At 34.9% G+C, this 17,323-nt stretch overlaps 1 protein-coding gene across 2 annotated transcripts in view; it reads right to left on the bottom strand.

Annotated features, from left to right (window-relative positions):
* Window positions 1–1,739: 1,739 nt before the first annotated feature.
* The window catches only part of LOC128208636 (FERM domain-containing protein 8-like), a 28,734-nt gene continuing 13,150 nt past the window's right edge, over window positions 1,740–17,323 (bottom strand). For both annotated transcript variants that reach the window (XM_052912184.1, XM_052912185.1), the window contains exons 8-12: window positions 16,821–16,950; window positions 9,112–9,285; window positions 8,316–8,415; window positions 7,595–7,657; window positions 1,740–6,534 (exon numbers count right to left, since the gene is read on the bottom strand). In XM_052912184.1, the coding sequence (XP_052768144.1) occupies window positions 6,518–6,534; window positions 7,595–7,657; window positions 8,316–8,415; window positions 9,112–9,285; window positions 16,821–16,950 (484 nt within the window). In that variant the 3' untranslated portion in view covers window positions 1,740–6,517. The remainder of the gene's footprint in view (window positions 6,535–7,594; window positions 7,658–8,315; window positions 8,416–9,111; window positions 9,286–16,820; window positions 16,951–17,323) is intronic.

The following is a 17,323-nucleotide window of genomic DNA, read 5'->3' as shown; positions in this document are numbered from 1 at the left end:
TGTATAGTGGCGAGTTGGTCAATATTTTATCTGCCCCAGTGTATGGTGGGGAGATGGTAAATATTTAATCTGCCCCGGTGTGTAGTGGCGAGGTGGTCAATATTCAATCTGCCCTGGTGTGTAGTGGCGAGTAGGTAAATATTTGATCTGTTCTGGTTATGTAGTGGCCTGGTGGTCAATATTTAATCTGCCCTGGTGTGTAGTGGTGAGCTGGTCAATAATTAATCTGCCCTGGTGTGTAGTGGTGAGCTGGTAAATATTTAATCTGCTCGGGTGTAGTGGCGAGGTGTTAAATATTTAATCTGCTCGGGTGTATAGTGGCGAGGTGGTCAATATTTTATCTGCTCGGGTGTATAGTGGCGAGGTGGTCAATATTTTATCTGCCCCGGTGTATAGTGGAGAGGTGGTCAATATTTGATCTGCCCCGGTGTATAGTGGCAAGGTGGTCAATATTTTATCTGCCCCGGTGTATAGTGGAGAGGTGGTCAATATTTTATCTGCCCCGGTGTATAGTGGCGAGGTGGTCAATATTTAATCTGCCGTGGTGTAAGGACGAGGTGGTCAATATTTGATCTGCCCTGGTGTGAAGGGTTGAGGTGGTCAATGTTCAATCTGCCTTGGTGTGTAGGGGTGAGGTGGTCAATACTCAATCTGCCCCAGTGTATAGTGGTGAGGTGGTCAATATTTAATCTGTCCAAGTGTATAGTGGCGAGGTGGTCAATAACTATTCCGCTCTGTTGTATAGTGGCGAGGTGGTCAATATTTAATCAGTCTCGATGTATAGTGGCGAGGTGGTCACTATTCAATCTGCCCCGGCGTATAGTAGCGAGATGGTCAATATTTAATATGCTCTGGTGTATAGTGGCGAAGTGGTCAATAACTATTCCGCTCTGGTGTATAGTGGCGAGGTGGTCAATATTTAATCAGTCCGATGTATAGTGGCGAGGTGGTCACTATTCAATCTGCCCCGGTGTATAGTAGCGAGGTGGTCAATATTTAATCCGCTCTGGTGTATAGTGGCGAGGTGGTCAATATTTATCTGCCCCGGTGTATAGTGGGGAAATGGTCAATATTTAATCTGCTTCGATGTTTGGTGGAGAGGTAGTCAATATATACCCCGGTGAGAGGTGGTCAATATATACCCCGGTGTATAGTGGAGAGGTTGTCAATATATACCCCGGTGAGAGGTGGTCAATATATACTCCGGTGTATAGTGGAGAGGTGGTCAATATATACCCCGGTGTACAGTGGAGAGGTGGTCAATATATACCCCGGTGTACAGTGGAGAGGTGGTCAATATATACCCCGGTGTACAGTGGAGAGGTGGTCAATATATACCCCGGTGTACAGTGGAGAGGTGGTCAATATATACCCCGGTGTACAGTGGAGAGGTGGTCAATATATACCCCGGTGTACAGTGGAGAGGTGGTCAATATATACCCCGGTGTACAGTGGAGAGGTGGTCAATATATACCCCGGTGTACAGTGGAGAGGTGGTCAATATATGCCCCGGTGTACAGTGGAGAGGTGGTCAATATATACCCCGGTGTACAGACGCCATCTACGCAGGGGATGTGGGAAAAGGAAGGTTTATACTGCAGGTATCTAGTTGCAAAGTGGTCAATATTCAATCTGCCCTGGTGTTTCGTGGAGAGGAAGTCAATATCTACGTATGAATCAATTTGGTGCGAACATCGCAGATAATTACTTGGAAATAGCAGAATAAACAAGACAACATATTTAATTAAAGTTGTATATTTATTATAAAACAAGCATACAAAGATCATATTTACATACAAAATTAAACAAAGTAACGGATCACAGTGGGAGTGGGTAACAAATTAACTAATAAATGAGTGACAAACAAATTGTACAAATAATACTAGTACAATAACTAGTACTAGTACAATAATTTTATCAAAATTTGAGTCCTAGAATCAATTCGAAATCAAAATACATCATCCTAAAAAAAATTGTTTACAGCAGCCTGACTTGATATACGGGAGAACAGCCTTAACGTAAAAAATATTGTTTTTACTTATAAGGAAGGCAACGTTTTTGGTTGGTTGCTCAGGTCACAGGAAACACAACAAACATGATGATAAATCTGATTAAGACTTCTCTGGATTATTAAATACTTTGTATAACAAAAGAATATATTTAATCCAAGTTATAGAATTTGTTTGTACGGGGTTATCATGGGATTAAATCTCTCCATTGGTTAAACAATTATAAAAATTATATTTTTATCAGAAGGGTTCGGCATCATGTCATAAAAAAATGAAAATTAAGAAATGAACGAAGTTTAATACGAGTAAATACAGAGTCTAACCAAAGCTAAGCAAACAACTTTTGATTTCAATTAATAACATAAAAGAAGTAAGTTAAAAATGAAACTACAAATGAACCACACCCATTCTAAATTTGAGTGTTAGTGATTTTATTTAAATGTTGAGATATATGTCTGGTACAATGGTAAAGAAAATTAGGCCATTTTATCAATACAGTCATACATTTGAAATGATATATCTGAGTAGTTTGAATGTCTCAAGTAATTAAAAACTTATAGCTATATTGGTCAGTTCATGAAATGTTTCAATTTACCGTTAGTTTGTGACCAAAAAAAAAATGCTTTAAAGGACCTCGGACAATATCTATATAATTATACCCATCATTATTGTGAATAACTTCATTTTAACATCCTGCAATAAAGCTTGTTATGATGTGACATCAGAAGAGTGGATTATGGCCGTATTTCACTGGAGTGCTATTCCATGGACCTATAATACTGTGGTTTATAGGTCCAAGGGCATACTGAATGACTGCATTTTGCAATATATATATGTTTTGCATTTGAATTAATAATCAGTATAAAATCAATAAAGATAGTGTCCTAGGTCCTTTTAGATTCAATTTAAATTCTTGATCATTCGATGATTCATTGTACGCTCTTCGTAACGATGGCCACAATATCTTGATGCTTATGAACATATTGTTTGCATCAAATCGAGGGCTCAGCATATCAATTGATGATGCTCCTATTTTTATATGGAGTTGCTTCTTTTTTACACGAAGTCCTCAAAATGATGAATTCCTCAGGCCTAAGGGGTTCAGCAATAAAATAAAATATAATAAGAATGAATTTTACATAAGTAATGTTGATTATTTGTATCAATATTGGTACAATTTTTATTATGCATCAATGAACACTGTTAATAGTTTCTATGTTAAATGGTTTCTATTTTCTTAAAATACACTAGCAGAATAAAGTAACTGTGCATGCAAAAAAATTAACAGTTCTTAGATTACTCCAGAAACAGCACCTTATATATGATGTAACTCCGAGAAAAGGTCACAACTTGCCAGAAAAAAAACACTGCATAAGGCCACAATTTCTCGAAACTTCTTAAGTCTCTTATAACAGGATTAGGCTTAGCTCATCATTGTTTTCAATAGTTTGCATAATATTATATTTTGATGATTTTTCATACTTTAGATAGGAATTATCTTCATGATAATCACAATTACCATTATCATTTTTTGTTTATCAAAATTCAATTTAAGTATGTATTTTGACAATTTGAAATAAGCAACTTAAGCCTGTTAAGCTTATGAAGTTTTGAGAAATTGGGGCCAGAGTTATAGAGGATACTTGTTTGTTTCAATGTAAGAGCACACTCTAGTTCACTGAAAGAGCACCAATAGCTGTATTTCATGTGATGTTCATGAGCTGGTGTATTGCGACCTTACACTAAAATACGAATTTTAATTAATTTTTATTACATGCCTAATAATTATGTCACATTTGACTTTTAAGTAGTTTTTCAGAAGACAGCACCAAATATATCTGCAAAAGTAGTCATTTCCGAAATGACATCGTATTTGTGTCCCTACCCGTGCATGGTAGGATTTTGATCTGAATGTGAAAACGGGCTTTTCGAAATAATCATTATATCATTTTTATTTCGCTGATAAATGTCTATAAATCACCAGCAAGTATATAATAAATTGGCATGTTAAATGATTGATGGAACAACATGTCAAATACTTCAAAAGAATTTCAGACATAATGCACAGTTTCTTTTATCCGCCAGCATACAAGCATATGTATATATATATATATATATATATATATATATATATATATATATCAATAATAACAACAAATTAAATTCCAACAATACAGACAGAGAACAAACAATAATTCTACTTCAAATAAAATTCTAATAAATAACTAAACAACAAACGATAAAACAAGGAAGCTAAATGCACCTAAATTCATTGTTCTGGATATGAAATCTTGCAGAGTTACGGACCTTAGTTACCCTGAACTAAAATAACATTTCTAAAAATAAATAACAGGCAAGTTACAACATGATTCTTACCTTATAAAACATTTCTTTTTTATATTAAATATTCCCTTGGTCTTGATTTTGAACAGTCTCAAAGTTGATTTCAGATTCATTCCATTCAGATTTTCATTCTAGTTGACTATCACTGAAGAAATTTGCTGAATACTATTACTATTTACAACTGAAATTTATTTTTGTAAAATGTATGGAATAAATACTTGAGTGAAAGACTACAGAAACAAGCTCAGTAGCCAAAAGTTTAAACATAAACCCTGTTTAATGGCACATGGTAAAGGCCAAAGACATAGATAAAGATGATTCTTTGTAATTTAATAGAGGTGTTTTTCTGAGTGTGAGTCTAGACTCGGACTTGAGACTGTTTTTAATCATAGGCCCAGAGATTGTTTTCATTGAGTTAATGAATTTTTGAACTTCTCATGATTAACAACAAATTTAAAATAAAATGCATATAATGAAAATCTTCATGATTAAGAATGAAGCGGTGAGCAAATCATAGCATAATTATGAATTAAGCTACTGTATTCACATTCTTAAGATGCCTGATATTACACTCAGATCTATTACCCAACAATTAACATCATGACATGTGGAACATCACTATGCGTGTAGGTTAAGAAAAATCTAGTCTGGAAATAAATTTCATAAATATTCAAGAAAAAGTAAGGGTTGAATTGCATTTAAAAGATAAATAGATAGCATTGAAGACTGCTATATTGCCAGTAAGTTCCTGCAATTACAAACATGATCAGCGCTATGCAGCTATATAGCCAGAAAGTTATTGCAATTACAAACATGATCAGTGCTATGCAGCTATATAGCCAGAAAGTTCTTGCAATTACAAACATGATCAACGCTATGCAGCTATATTGCCAGAAAGTTCTTGCAATTACAAACATGATCAACGCTATGCAGCTATATTGCCAGTAAGATCTTGCAATTACAAACATGATCAACGCTATGCAGCTATATTGCCAGAAAATTCTTGCTGAAGGTATGTGATTTTTGGATGCCTTTTGGCCTCATTTTATTTTGGTATCATTTGAAATTGAAAAAGTTCTATGAGTAGAAAACGATTATGTAACAAGAGCTTTTGTAGGACAGCGCAGTGTACTACGCCACTTTGTCTTAGAAATAAATACAATGATGATATACAATGTGCCTGTCAAAAGCAATAAAAAAGTCGAATTAAAAAGTAAACAAGAATTGCCGCCATGTGACAAAACCAGGTTTTCAATGAAAAACTGGTATTTGTTGCTTACAAGGAACAAAAAATTTATACTAACTTATAAGTAACTTTATTTATATTTTTTAGAAGACTTATTATACATCTATGTCATCAGTATGGTGCAATACCCTTTTTAATAATACCTTAAGTATAGGGTAGCCAGGCTTAGAAATTCTATCATGATCACCAATGGCTCAATAAAAAATCCAGATTATGTGTTCATCAGATACCTTAATTACAGATATGAGCAATAGAGAATTAAAATGTGTTCAGTTTACATGAATGGATGAATGTTATATCTGCCTCTTTATCTAATATCACTATGAACCATTTCACTACACATGTAAGTAGAAAGGACATGGATGGGTACCCGCGAGCTGGGTACAGTTTGGAGGGTACCAAGTTACATTTTAAGTACCCAATATTAGACTAATACAACGATACCAATTAATGTTTTATGCTTTTCGGGCATTTGTCGCCTGCTGCTTTGTTGAGGTGAATGAATAAGGTGTTCCTTTTCGATGTCCTTTTTCATAAGAGTGACTCCACATTTCTGACTGAGCTCAAATGAACTGAGACTGCATTTCATTTTCATATGACACTTCACAAATAGTACTTGTTTTTGTTCCAGGCGATATGGTTATTCTGGGGTGTTAAATATGTATTCAAGTACCCGGTACCCAGTTACACCGGAAAATTGACCATCATGTTCCTGGGTCGTAAAAATTCTACCCTTCCATGCCTTATAAGTAGTAAGATTATTCTATACTGAAAGAACGTTCATTCAATATATAATGTGACACAAGATTTAATGCCACAGAGATTGAATATCTGGAATGTCATGATGATGTCATGCAGATACAAGGAGAACATGTTTATGCGGCTAAATGTTGCAGTAGTCTATGGATTCAGCATGCCGCTAATCAAGACATTCACCTGCAAGAGAAATTCATTCATATACACATGTTGTTATGCTGAAAGGGATTCGCTCACAGATTGTTATGTTGTCAACGATTATTGATATGTAAAACTTTGTTCAAATGATTCTACTTTCTTGAATGAACAAACTGAGACAAATTTGATTAGAATTTCGTAAATCAAACCGTAACATAATTAAATTTTCATTAGCCTTATTAACGGCTTTGGGCAAAATGAAGCATTTTCAGAAACATTTTTAAATAATTATATTAAACAGAGCTTCAACAGCTTGTAACAAGCATTTTATTCATGTTTCAAATGAAATAACTTGTTTCTATGTGTGACTATATGAAATGTGAGAGTCCCTTTGAAAAGCAGAAACCAATAACATAACAAGTGGACACAAAAGCTTGTCTGTTTTCCTCAGCTGGGCTGGAGGCATAATGAGACTTTTTTTTAAGCCAAATTTAATGGTCTTGCTTCACATATGCATACGGGCATTCGTAGTAAGTTTTAAGTTTTATGTGAATATCTTTAATAAATATCATTAGATTCCTGCCAAAGTTAGTTTTTGCATGACAGCACATCTATAATTATTCAGCATTATTCTTCAAAAAGCAACAACAGACAAGCGTAAAAAAAGCACAAATTCAGATTATATGATAAATAACAAGATATTGAATACCGTAATGTTGTTAAAATGATTATATCTATTTTTAAATTTAATGCGGGTCAAAGGTACACTAAAATTCTATAATTTAAAACGTCTGCAGTAATGACTTTTCACAGGGTTTAGACAATAACCTATTGCACATTACACAAAAAGTTTGTGAAGGATTTTGCTTGCCTCGAAAATTTTAATAGCCTATTAATTATCAATTATGATTATTTAGTAGTGAGCAGATTTAAGTCATATCAACTATATCAGCATTATAATTATATACATTGAATACAAATACTACAATAGAAGCTAATGTTAGGTGTTCAGTATAACTGGATATAGAGGATAATTTGTTTCAATGTTATATATTTCACTGAGTTGACACCAAAATTAACAGAGTAAGTTGTTAATCAGTACCCGATTTGGAAAATGTTGACAGGCACAATCTTTGCAGTTTGTTTGAGCATCGTTCATGGAAATCTGAAAACATGAAGACAGTTGTGTATAAATAATAGTGATTTTCATACTCATTGATTATATTAATAAGTTGTATTCTAGTTAATCTATTTTGAAGGCGCAGCATTAGACAGCCATAACAACTTCTATATTTACAAGGAGTTATGGTTGACTATTCCTGAACCCTCGATTTATCACTTCTGGACACAAATTTCAACAACTGGATGCAATTTCTTACTGTGCTGAGGGAAATATTTTATGATTTCAAAGTGATAAATACCGGTAGTGTCATAAATACTGTTAAAGTAAAAACTTGAAACAATTTCCACCAACCAAATCAAGAAACATATTCACTTGAACACAGGCTTTAGTTAAATAACTAAGGGTTATTCCAGTTAAACACATACCCCATTGGCAGCTGCCCATTGGGGAAGGCAATAATTTTCACATTTTTTGTTAATTTGGACCCTAAAAGGGTGAATTTGCTTCTGTATGGGGCTGGCATAATTTCGAAGTGCCTACCCAACTAGGCTAATATGTTGAAATGGAATTGGCCTTAATGTTTTCACTGGTTACACGGCCTATATATACTAAAACCTGTTTCCTTTGATAACATTCCCTTTACAAAAACCTGAATTCTCTGATATCATGGCGTATACTAAGACCATGTGATATTTTGTACCTGAGTCTGATGGTGTATTTCCATCTACAGCGTCTGTCGGGCGACCTTGTTTCTTCTTTCTATCCACACCCGATTCAATCAGGGCAATCATCATACGTGCCTAAAAGCAGGAATTGAAAACGTTTTCAAAAGTCCATATTTAACACTATAACTTCAAATATTATACTAACAAACTTAGTTAAAAATGTTCTCTCTACCCTTGGGTGACAGCAAAATGTTGGGTAAGTTATACTTTTTCTACATCCTAAAGTTGGGAACACATTAACCTTAGCTATAACTCGAAACTGTTCTTTAACCAGAGACAGTACACATGATATATCCCTTGCTTGACAGAAAACAACAACACCACATAAGCTTTGGCATTTGCTCCGCGGCACTTATAATATCATGAAGTTAATGCTGAAAAGTATCAAAACCTTCTATATTTTAATATCACTTGATACCTTGAACTACCTTCTGGTATTAAGATGATCAGAACTAAATTTTGAAAAATGAGAGGTGGATTATTACAAAAAAGTTTGGCGGAATGGTTAGCTAGGAACTCTTTGATATTTTGCAAATCTGCTGGCATGCATGTAATAGTACAGTTATGGTTCGGGTTTAAGACTCTCATGGCACAAGTTGAAAATGAAATAAAGGTCCTTGAAATCTCCTTGATAACTCTTTGAACATTATGCCAGTCTGTATGTACAAACCCTAAAATGGTAGAACTTAACACATGCAACTAGGCTGATACAATAAATTTTAATGTAAAAATGAACAATCAGAATTACGGTAATGCAATTAAAACTCGAACCTGTCGTGAGAACACTTGCAGCACTTTTGTGACCTGGCGCGTCTGTCCCTCTGGAGTTTTCTCGTTGACAAGGAACTGCAGAAGCAGTGCGGGGAAAGAGTCATCATCAACGTCAAACTGTGGCTCCACATACTCCCAACACAACTCTGTGAACGGTACAGCGAGCAACACCTCCTATGGAAGATATGGTTTATTGGTCAGCAGAAGTGAAATACATGTCAACATGGTATGGTTCTCAGTTCTCATGTATCTTAAAATTAAAGTTCATTATAATTGTACATGTACATGTATCCATGTATTGGGGTTTTAGCCAGGTTTTAAAAAACGACCAAGTGTTACAGAAAAAGGGACAGGGTGCTGCGGGACAAAAGGGCACATAGCATCAGACAGTAAAATTAAAGCATTATGAATTTCATAGAAAATGTAAAAAATTGTGCTTATTTGAAGTTACATTAGGTTTCAACTACATATACGTAGTGTGTTTGAAATCATTATCATATAAGTATTAATCAAAACAAAGGACATGTTTGATTATGTTAAGCATTAAATTCTTTGAAGGCAGGAGGGTGCTTTCCAAAAAGGACAGGGTGCACCTCCCTCCTATAACCATCTAGCTAAAACCCTACCCTGTATTTTAATCTACCGTAAGCCACATGGGTGGTTTTCAAAATAATGAGGCTTTTTCTTTTATCTCTCCTAACTTTTATTCCTTTCACTTTTGGAAAGTGTTTGCAGACACATTATGGGCCAAACAATCTTGTTAAGAAAATTGTTGAGTTTCAAATGGATGGCTCAATCAGCAAAAAAGTTATGTAAGAATATGTTGCTACATTTGTCCCCTGTGCACCCAAAAAAGTGTGACATTTTACATGAAGACCTTTATTCAAATGTGTTTTATTTTTTGAAACTGAATGATATAGTATGTTTTTATTGTTTTTTATGTAACTTAACCCTTTCTCATTTAAAAAACATACTTCAAATAAAAAAATATGTATTATCTTAACCAAATTTTAATGTCATATGACGAACCCCCTGTCATTTAAAAAGAAGATAGAATATTCGATTCACTTTGAGAACACTACCATTCCATTTAAGCACTATTTATATTAAATTACTATGTTATTTTAATAACTTTAACCTGCCAGCTTTATATAAATAACATAGTTTTATTATTTCATACATTATTTTGTCCATAACTCAGATGCATGACTTATTACCCCAAAATGTCCCCTGTGCACCTTTTCGGTTGTTAGTTGTCAGATTTCTATAATTTCTTCAATAAAATGATATTCTGCTGTATTTCCCAGAAAAGAAAGTTACAACAGATGCAAAAACAGTTTTCAGCCTCTCACATACAGAGATTTGAAGCATCTGCATGGTTTAAAGCAATGTCCCCTGTGCATCCCGTTTTAGCAGATTTCAATAAAATGTCATAAACTAACAAATATGGTGCTATTTCCACATTCTGAGAAATGTGTATGTTATATTTAGGCATCACTTGATAGTTTAGCAACTTGATGGTGTGTTATAAATACTTTTTTTATTATTTGATTATAAAGCCATTAAATGTTTTACTTTTTAAGGTTTATCAAATTAATTTAAATACAGTTTCAGTATTGAGGCACATAAGATAACATATTTTGTTTAAATATTCTATTTTGATTTTATCATGACAATTAAAAGACATCAAATGAAATTGAAATTATTCATGTAATGCTTTTATATGTGCAAGGTATTATATGATTCAATTCGGTGCACAGGGGACATTTTTTTTCATATGGAAAGCAAATATACCAGATTATAATTTTGTACAGGAAACAAGTACCCTAGTTGAAAAGCTTGTAGTTAAGCTTCCTTTTCCAAAGAGATCACATAGAAAATATGAAAACAAATGAAGAAAAGACTGTTGAAAACATTAACAAACTGAAGTCTAGGAAGCGCAGAGAATGACTTAGGAAAGATCAAAAGTTGCAGAAAATGTATGACGGAGATCAAGATACTGAGAAAAAGAGCAGAATTTGTCAGGTATTGCTCAAACGCTAAGAAAGAGGACAAATAGATCCTATATATGATTTACAAATAAAACAAGAGGGCCATGATGGCCCTAAATCGCTCACCTGAGTAAAAGAGTTTAACCTTTGTTATTAATATAGCTTGTTTCTCAAAGAATATTGAACAAGAGCTGTCAAAGTATGTGACAAATGCCCCCCAATGTGACATTGATCTATGAACAAGTACATAAAAAGTTGATCTTGCCTTTATGTGTCAAATACATATTGCAAGTTATATTAAATTGCCTCTGAGCATAGGAAAAAACCCAATCATACTAAATGACAGCCAACACTCTTTATGTCCTCATATTCAGCATTCCATTGTGAATAAACACTTAGTGTATCTTTCACCTTAGAGGTAGGGACTTGGGTCTTGCACACGACACGTTGTCTTGGTATGTCGAAAACATATGGCAAGTCATTTTAAAATCTGTCCATATAAGAGAAAGTCGCAGCGCGGACACGACAGCCTATATTTTCCTTCAGGTTGCCATGGCAACCAGAGTTCTGCATGGAATTAATTTTTTTGAACAATTTTGAAAAAGCACCAACCAAGGATCATTCCTATGAAGTTTCATCAAAATTGTCCAAGCGGTGTGGGAGAAGAAGATGATTGTAACCAATTGTTGACACTTTTCCTTTAGGTTGCCATGTCAACCAGAGTTCTACATGGAATTAATTTCTTTGAACAATTTTGAAAAAGCACCAACCAAGGATCATTCCTATGAAGTTTCATCAAAATTGTCAAAGCAGTTTAGGAGAAGAAGATGATTATAACCAATTGTTGACATTTTCCTTTAGGTTGCCATGGCAACCGGGCCAAACAAAATTATGTGAACAAATTTAAGAGAGGTCCATGCAAGGACACTTCAAACCAAATTTGCTGAAGATCTATCAAGGGGTTCATGCGAAGAAAATGTTAAGTTTTTTTTACTTATTTTAGCTCTGGTGGCCCTTAAAAGGGGCCAAACAAAATTATTTGAAAAGACCTGACAGAGGCCCATGCTAGGATGCTTCAGACTTGAAGATCCATCAAGCAGTTAATAAGATCAAGTTGTTTAAAGGTTTTTCTATTTTTTGCTCTAATGACCCCTAAAATGGGCCAAACAAAACCATTTGAACAAAGTTGAGAGAGGACCATGTAAGGATGCTACATATCAAGTATGGAGTCATTCTGACCTTTACTTTCAGAGGAAAAGACGTTTAAGTGACAAGACAATGTAAAAACAAATGACCCCTGAGCAAGGCCAATTTGACCCCAGGACAATAATTTGAATACCTTTGGTGTAGGTCCACTAGGTAACACTATATACCAAATATGAAAGCTCTAGGTCTTATATTTTGGAGAAGAGGATTTTTAAAGTTTTATTATATAAGACTATATAAAAATATTGAAAACCTAAGCCTATTAAGACGGGGCGTGGCCAATTTTGACCCCAGGGCTAAAGTTTGAACAATCTTAATAGTGGTCCGATAAACAATGCTTCATACCAAATATCTAAGGCCTTCGCCTTTTGGTTTCGGAGAAGAAGATTTTATAAGTTTTCATCATATACATATGTAAGGAAACCCATGACCACCCGGGTGGGGCCATTTTTTGACCCCAGGGCCAAAGATTGAACAATATTGGTACAAGTCAACTAGAAGATATATCATGCCAAATATCTAAGCTCTTGTCACTACTTGATTTTACGTGTGTATCTATATATGTATATTTGTTATTAATTGTTGTATGTGGCCCATATTGAAAATTGGTATGTGTACTAAATATGTTATCCAGTTTAAATTAAGACGTTACTTGTCTTTGTGAGTTCGGAGAAGATTTTTTAAGTTTTCACTATAACACATATAGAGAAAACCCATCAGCCCCGGGGTGTGGCCAATTTTGACCCCAGGGCCATAATTTGAACAAACTTTGTAGAGGTCCACTAGACGATGAATCATGCCAAATATCTAAGGCCCCGGGGTGTGGCCAATTTTGACCCCAGGGCCATAATTTGAACAAACTTTGTAGAGGTCCACTAGACTATGAATCATGCCAAATATCTAAGCTCTAAGCCGCGTAAGTTCAGAGGAGATGATTTTTGAAGTTTTAACTATAAACATATAGAGAAAACCCATGACCCCCCAAGGGGGCGGGGCCAATTTTGACCCCAAGGCCATAATTTGAACAATCTTTGTAGAGGTCCACTAGACGATGAATCATGACAAATATCTAAGCTCTAGTCCAAGTAAGTTCAGAGGAAAAGATTTTTGAAGTTTTAACTATAAACATATAGAGAATACCCTAACCCCCCGGGGCGGGGCCAATTTTGACCCCAAGGCCATAATTTGAACAATCTTTGTAGAGGTCCACTAGACGATGAATCAAGCCAAATATCTAAGCTCTAAGCAACGTAAGTTCAGAGGAGATTTTTGATTTTTTTTAATATAATCATATAGAGAAAACCCATGACCACCCAGGGGCGGGGCCAATTTTGACCCCAGGGCCATAATTTGAACAATCTTTGTAGAGGTCCACTAGACAATGAATCATGCCAAATATCTAAGCTCTAGTCCAAGTAAGTTCAGAGGAGAAGATTTTTGAAGTTTTAACTATAAGCATATAGAGCATACCCATGACCCCCCGGGGCGGGGCCAATTTTGACCCCAGGGCCATAATTTGAACAAACTTTGTAGAGGTCCACTAGACGATGAATCATGACAAATATCTAAGCTCTAGGCCAAGTAAGTTCAGAGGAGAAGATTTTTTAAGTTTTTTTAGAGAAAACCCATGACCCCCCGGGGCGGGGCCAATTTTGACCCAAGGGCCATAATTTGAACAATCTTGGTAGAGGACCATTTGGTGATCCTACCTACCATATATCAACGGCCTAAGCCTTGTGGTTTGGGAGAAGAAGATTTTTAAAGTTTTTCCTTTCCATTGCCATGGCAACCAGAGTTCTGCATGGATTTCAATTCTTTGAACAATTTTCAAAGGGGACCACCCAAGGAACATTCCTGTGAAGTTTGGATGAAATTGGCTAAGCGGTTTATGAGGAGATGTCGTTTAAAGTAAAAGTTTACGGACGGACGGACGGACGGACGGACGATGGACGGACGCCGGACAAATTGTGATCACAAAAGCTCACCTTGTCACTATGTGACAGGTGAGCTAAAAAAGGAGAAACTAAAGAAGTAGAGGCAGAGAAGAAATAAAATGAAGCGAAATGAGGAACAACAAAAGTCCAGAAAATGACAGACAGAATAAAAGGAGAAAGGTTAAAATGAGAAGGTATGAATACACACAGTTGAAGCAGCATCAGCTTAGAAAAAGCACAACATGTAAAACAACCCCTTTGAGGGATTCCATGGCATGGGCCTCCACAATTAACCGCCTGGTAAAGAATGCCACACCAAAGTGAAGGTCTTAAAATAAGTCATGTTGTAGAAAATTACACAATTGGTGATGTCTGTCAGTCATAGTCATAAGAAAAGTAGGCAAACCAACTAAATCAGGAAAAAATAAAAAGGCAGCTAGTATACACAAGCAATGCTAAGAATATGTGGAGTTGCAGGAAAAGTCTTTCACAATTTGAGTGCCTAAAAATGGACCAAAGTAAAACCATGTCAAAGCCAGGTGAATTTAAATCCTTGTGGAAACCAAAAGTTGAGATTTTTCTTGAATTTAATTCTTGAATAATGCCTAATAAAATAGATACTATTCTATTGAGTAGGATGCCAAAGGTAAAGAGACATCTTTTAAATTTAGACATGTGAATTAAATTTAGACATGTTCACATAAGTGTTTAATGGTGCATTGAGACCAAAATCTTTATTCCATTCTGTGGACATATTTTATTCCATTGTTTAGATATTTAGTTTTGTAGGCTCTAATGTCATCTTTCAAACATTCACAAGTATTGTTTCAAGCTTTACTGAAATTATTGTAAAAATGTTTACCAGGAAAAGTTAAGTTACAAAAATAATAACATAATTAAAAAATATTACTTGCATTATGGTTTGTCCTCTGTGCACCCTTTCCATTATTAAACAAAGTATTAAACATGTATGAATTCTAGTACTTTATATTACCATTGATGATATTTTCTTATTTTTAGACTCAATATGAAGTAATAAATGTTATATATGTGATTGTTTGCTGTAAGTTGTTCTCTTAGCCACTATTTTCCATTTGCATCATTACATGCTGTTGAATTTTGAGGAAATTGTTGTGAAAAATGTGATACTGAAGAAATTTTAAGGAATACACTCTATCATATACACAGAAATGTCTTAAGTCGATCACAAATCATTATTTTATTAACATGAAAGTGAATAATAATGCATATTATATTGGCCTTTAATATGCGTCCCCTGTGCACCGAAAAATAGTTCAATTTTGAAATGAAAAATTTGGCAATTGTAAGTTACAATACATTCTTGAAATTTGGTATATGGTCTATAAAGATGCATAAGGTGAGGTTAATGTAGATTTTTCCCTTATTTGATTCTTGTTTTAATAACAGCAAAAACTTTGTGAGGTAACAATTTATTTTTGGTTTCAAATTTAGACAAAATGTGTTGATTTTTTTTATTTTTCTTAAACAACTGAAATATTATGCACATGACTACACACAGGTACCAATTACTGATTATATAATTCAGAAAAAGCATGATTTATGCAAGGTTCTTGTCATAAGACACTTTTATAAATCAACCATATTGTAAAAAATGTTCGCAATATTTGGATTTAAGGTCAAATTTTTTTATTTGTATTTCCTGATACTTTCCCAAAGTTGTTTCTGTGTAATTTGAAGTATTTTCTTTCATGTAAAATAGGTGACAATCATGAAAACTGGGTTTGAATTTTCAACCCCTATGTCACACTTTTGCCTCATTATTTTGAAAACCACCCATATGCAACTAGCATAGGCTGGCATTGCATAAATAATCTTACGAATAAATAAAATAGTCAGTGCTCATCCGTTTATTTAACATTGATCAAGGGGGGGTAACTCTAAATAAATACCAGTATAAGCCAGAGATGCCAGACTTCCTTCCCTTTGTATGTGCATCACCATTGTAGCAAGTTTTATACCGAAGTATGAGTTATGTATTATGGTTTTTTGATGACGTTAAGGGTTTCATTATGACTACAAAACCATGACCTCTTGACTGAGAGGCAGACACGTTAACCACTAGCCACTCTCACGCAGTCCACAGGTGTATAAATAGGGTGTTTCCAAGAAAATAATTTAGGCACAACTTTTGGAGGGGGTTGGTGCTGGAGAGGGGTAACCCCCTTCCACACGTCAATTTTCTTTACATTTCCACTGCAAAATGGCACATGCAATGAATGAATATTCCCCATCCGAATTACTGGCGGCAGTAACGTTGACAGGATCCACCCTATGGCCATGCCCCCCCCCCCTCCCCCTGCAACTTTTTTTCAATACCAAAATGATAGGAACATGATTATCAAGCGCTCCCGTGATACAGATTTTAAAAACAGACACGCCGGTACAAGAGTGCTAAAAGGGCATGGGGAAGGCCCTAATTCATAATTAATGCTGATACTTGGCAGATATTGGCAGTGCCAAATTGACAATATCTCCACTACTTATTTGTGAAAATTAAGATATAAAATATTCCTTTCAAGATCTAAACCCTTCTTACATCTTTTTCCCTGTCGATAACGGTAACTCCGTTGGTGTTTATTGCTGTCCATGTTTCAATGTTATGGTTCCGCTTCAAGAAACCCAATTTTCCTAACGGTTTGTTAATGAAACTGTCGAAGAACGCAGCCCTGTGAAAGAAAAGCATGACAGAATGAAAAACCAAGATGTTAACATCCAGATACATTTATGACTTTGTAATAAGATGGTTTTAAACTCGTAGACATTTCTAATAATGAATTCAATGAATAACATGGCCCAAATTGATAAACATGAGGGCTCAAATGATTAACATTGTAGCCCCCATGTTTGGGCCAAATTATTTAACATGATGGCCAAAATTGATTAACATGATGGTCCAAGTTGATAACTATGATGGCCTAAACTGATTAACATGATGGCTTAAATTGATTAATATGATGGCCGAAAATGATTAATATGATGGCTTAAAGGATGAACAGTTCCCAATATCACAAATTACTGATTTTAGACGGAAATGTCTTG

Source organism: Mya arenaria, chromosome 11 (assembly GCF_026914265.1).
Source record: "Mya arenaria isolate MELC-2E11 chromosome 11, ASM2691426v1".
NCBI lineage: Eukaryota > Metazoa > Mollusca > Bivalvia > Myida > Myidae > Mya > Mya arenaria.
This window is presented reverse-complemented; position numbering and strand designations above follow the sequence as displayed.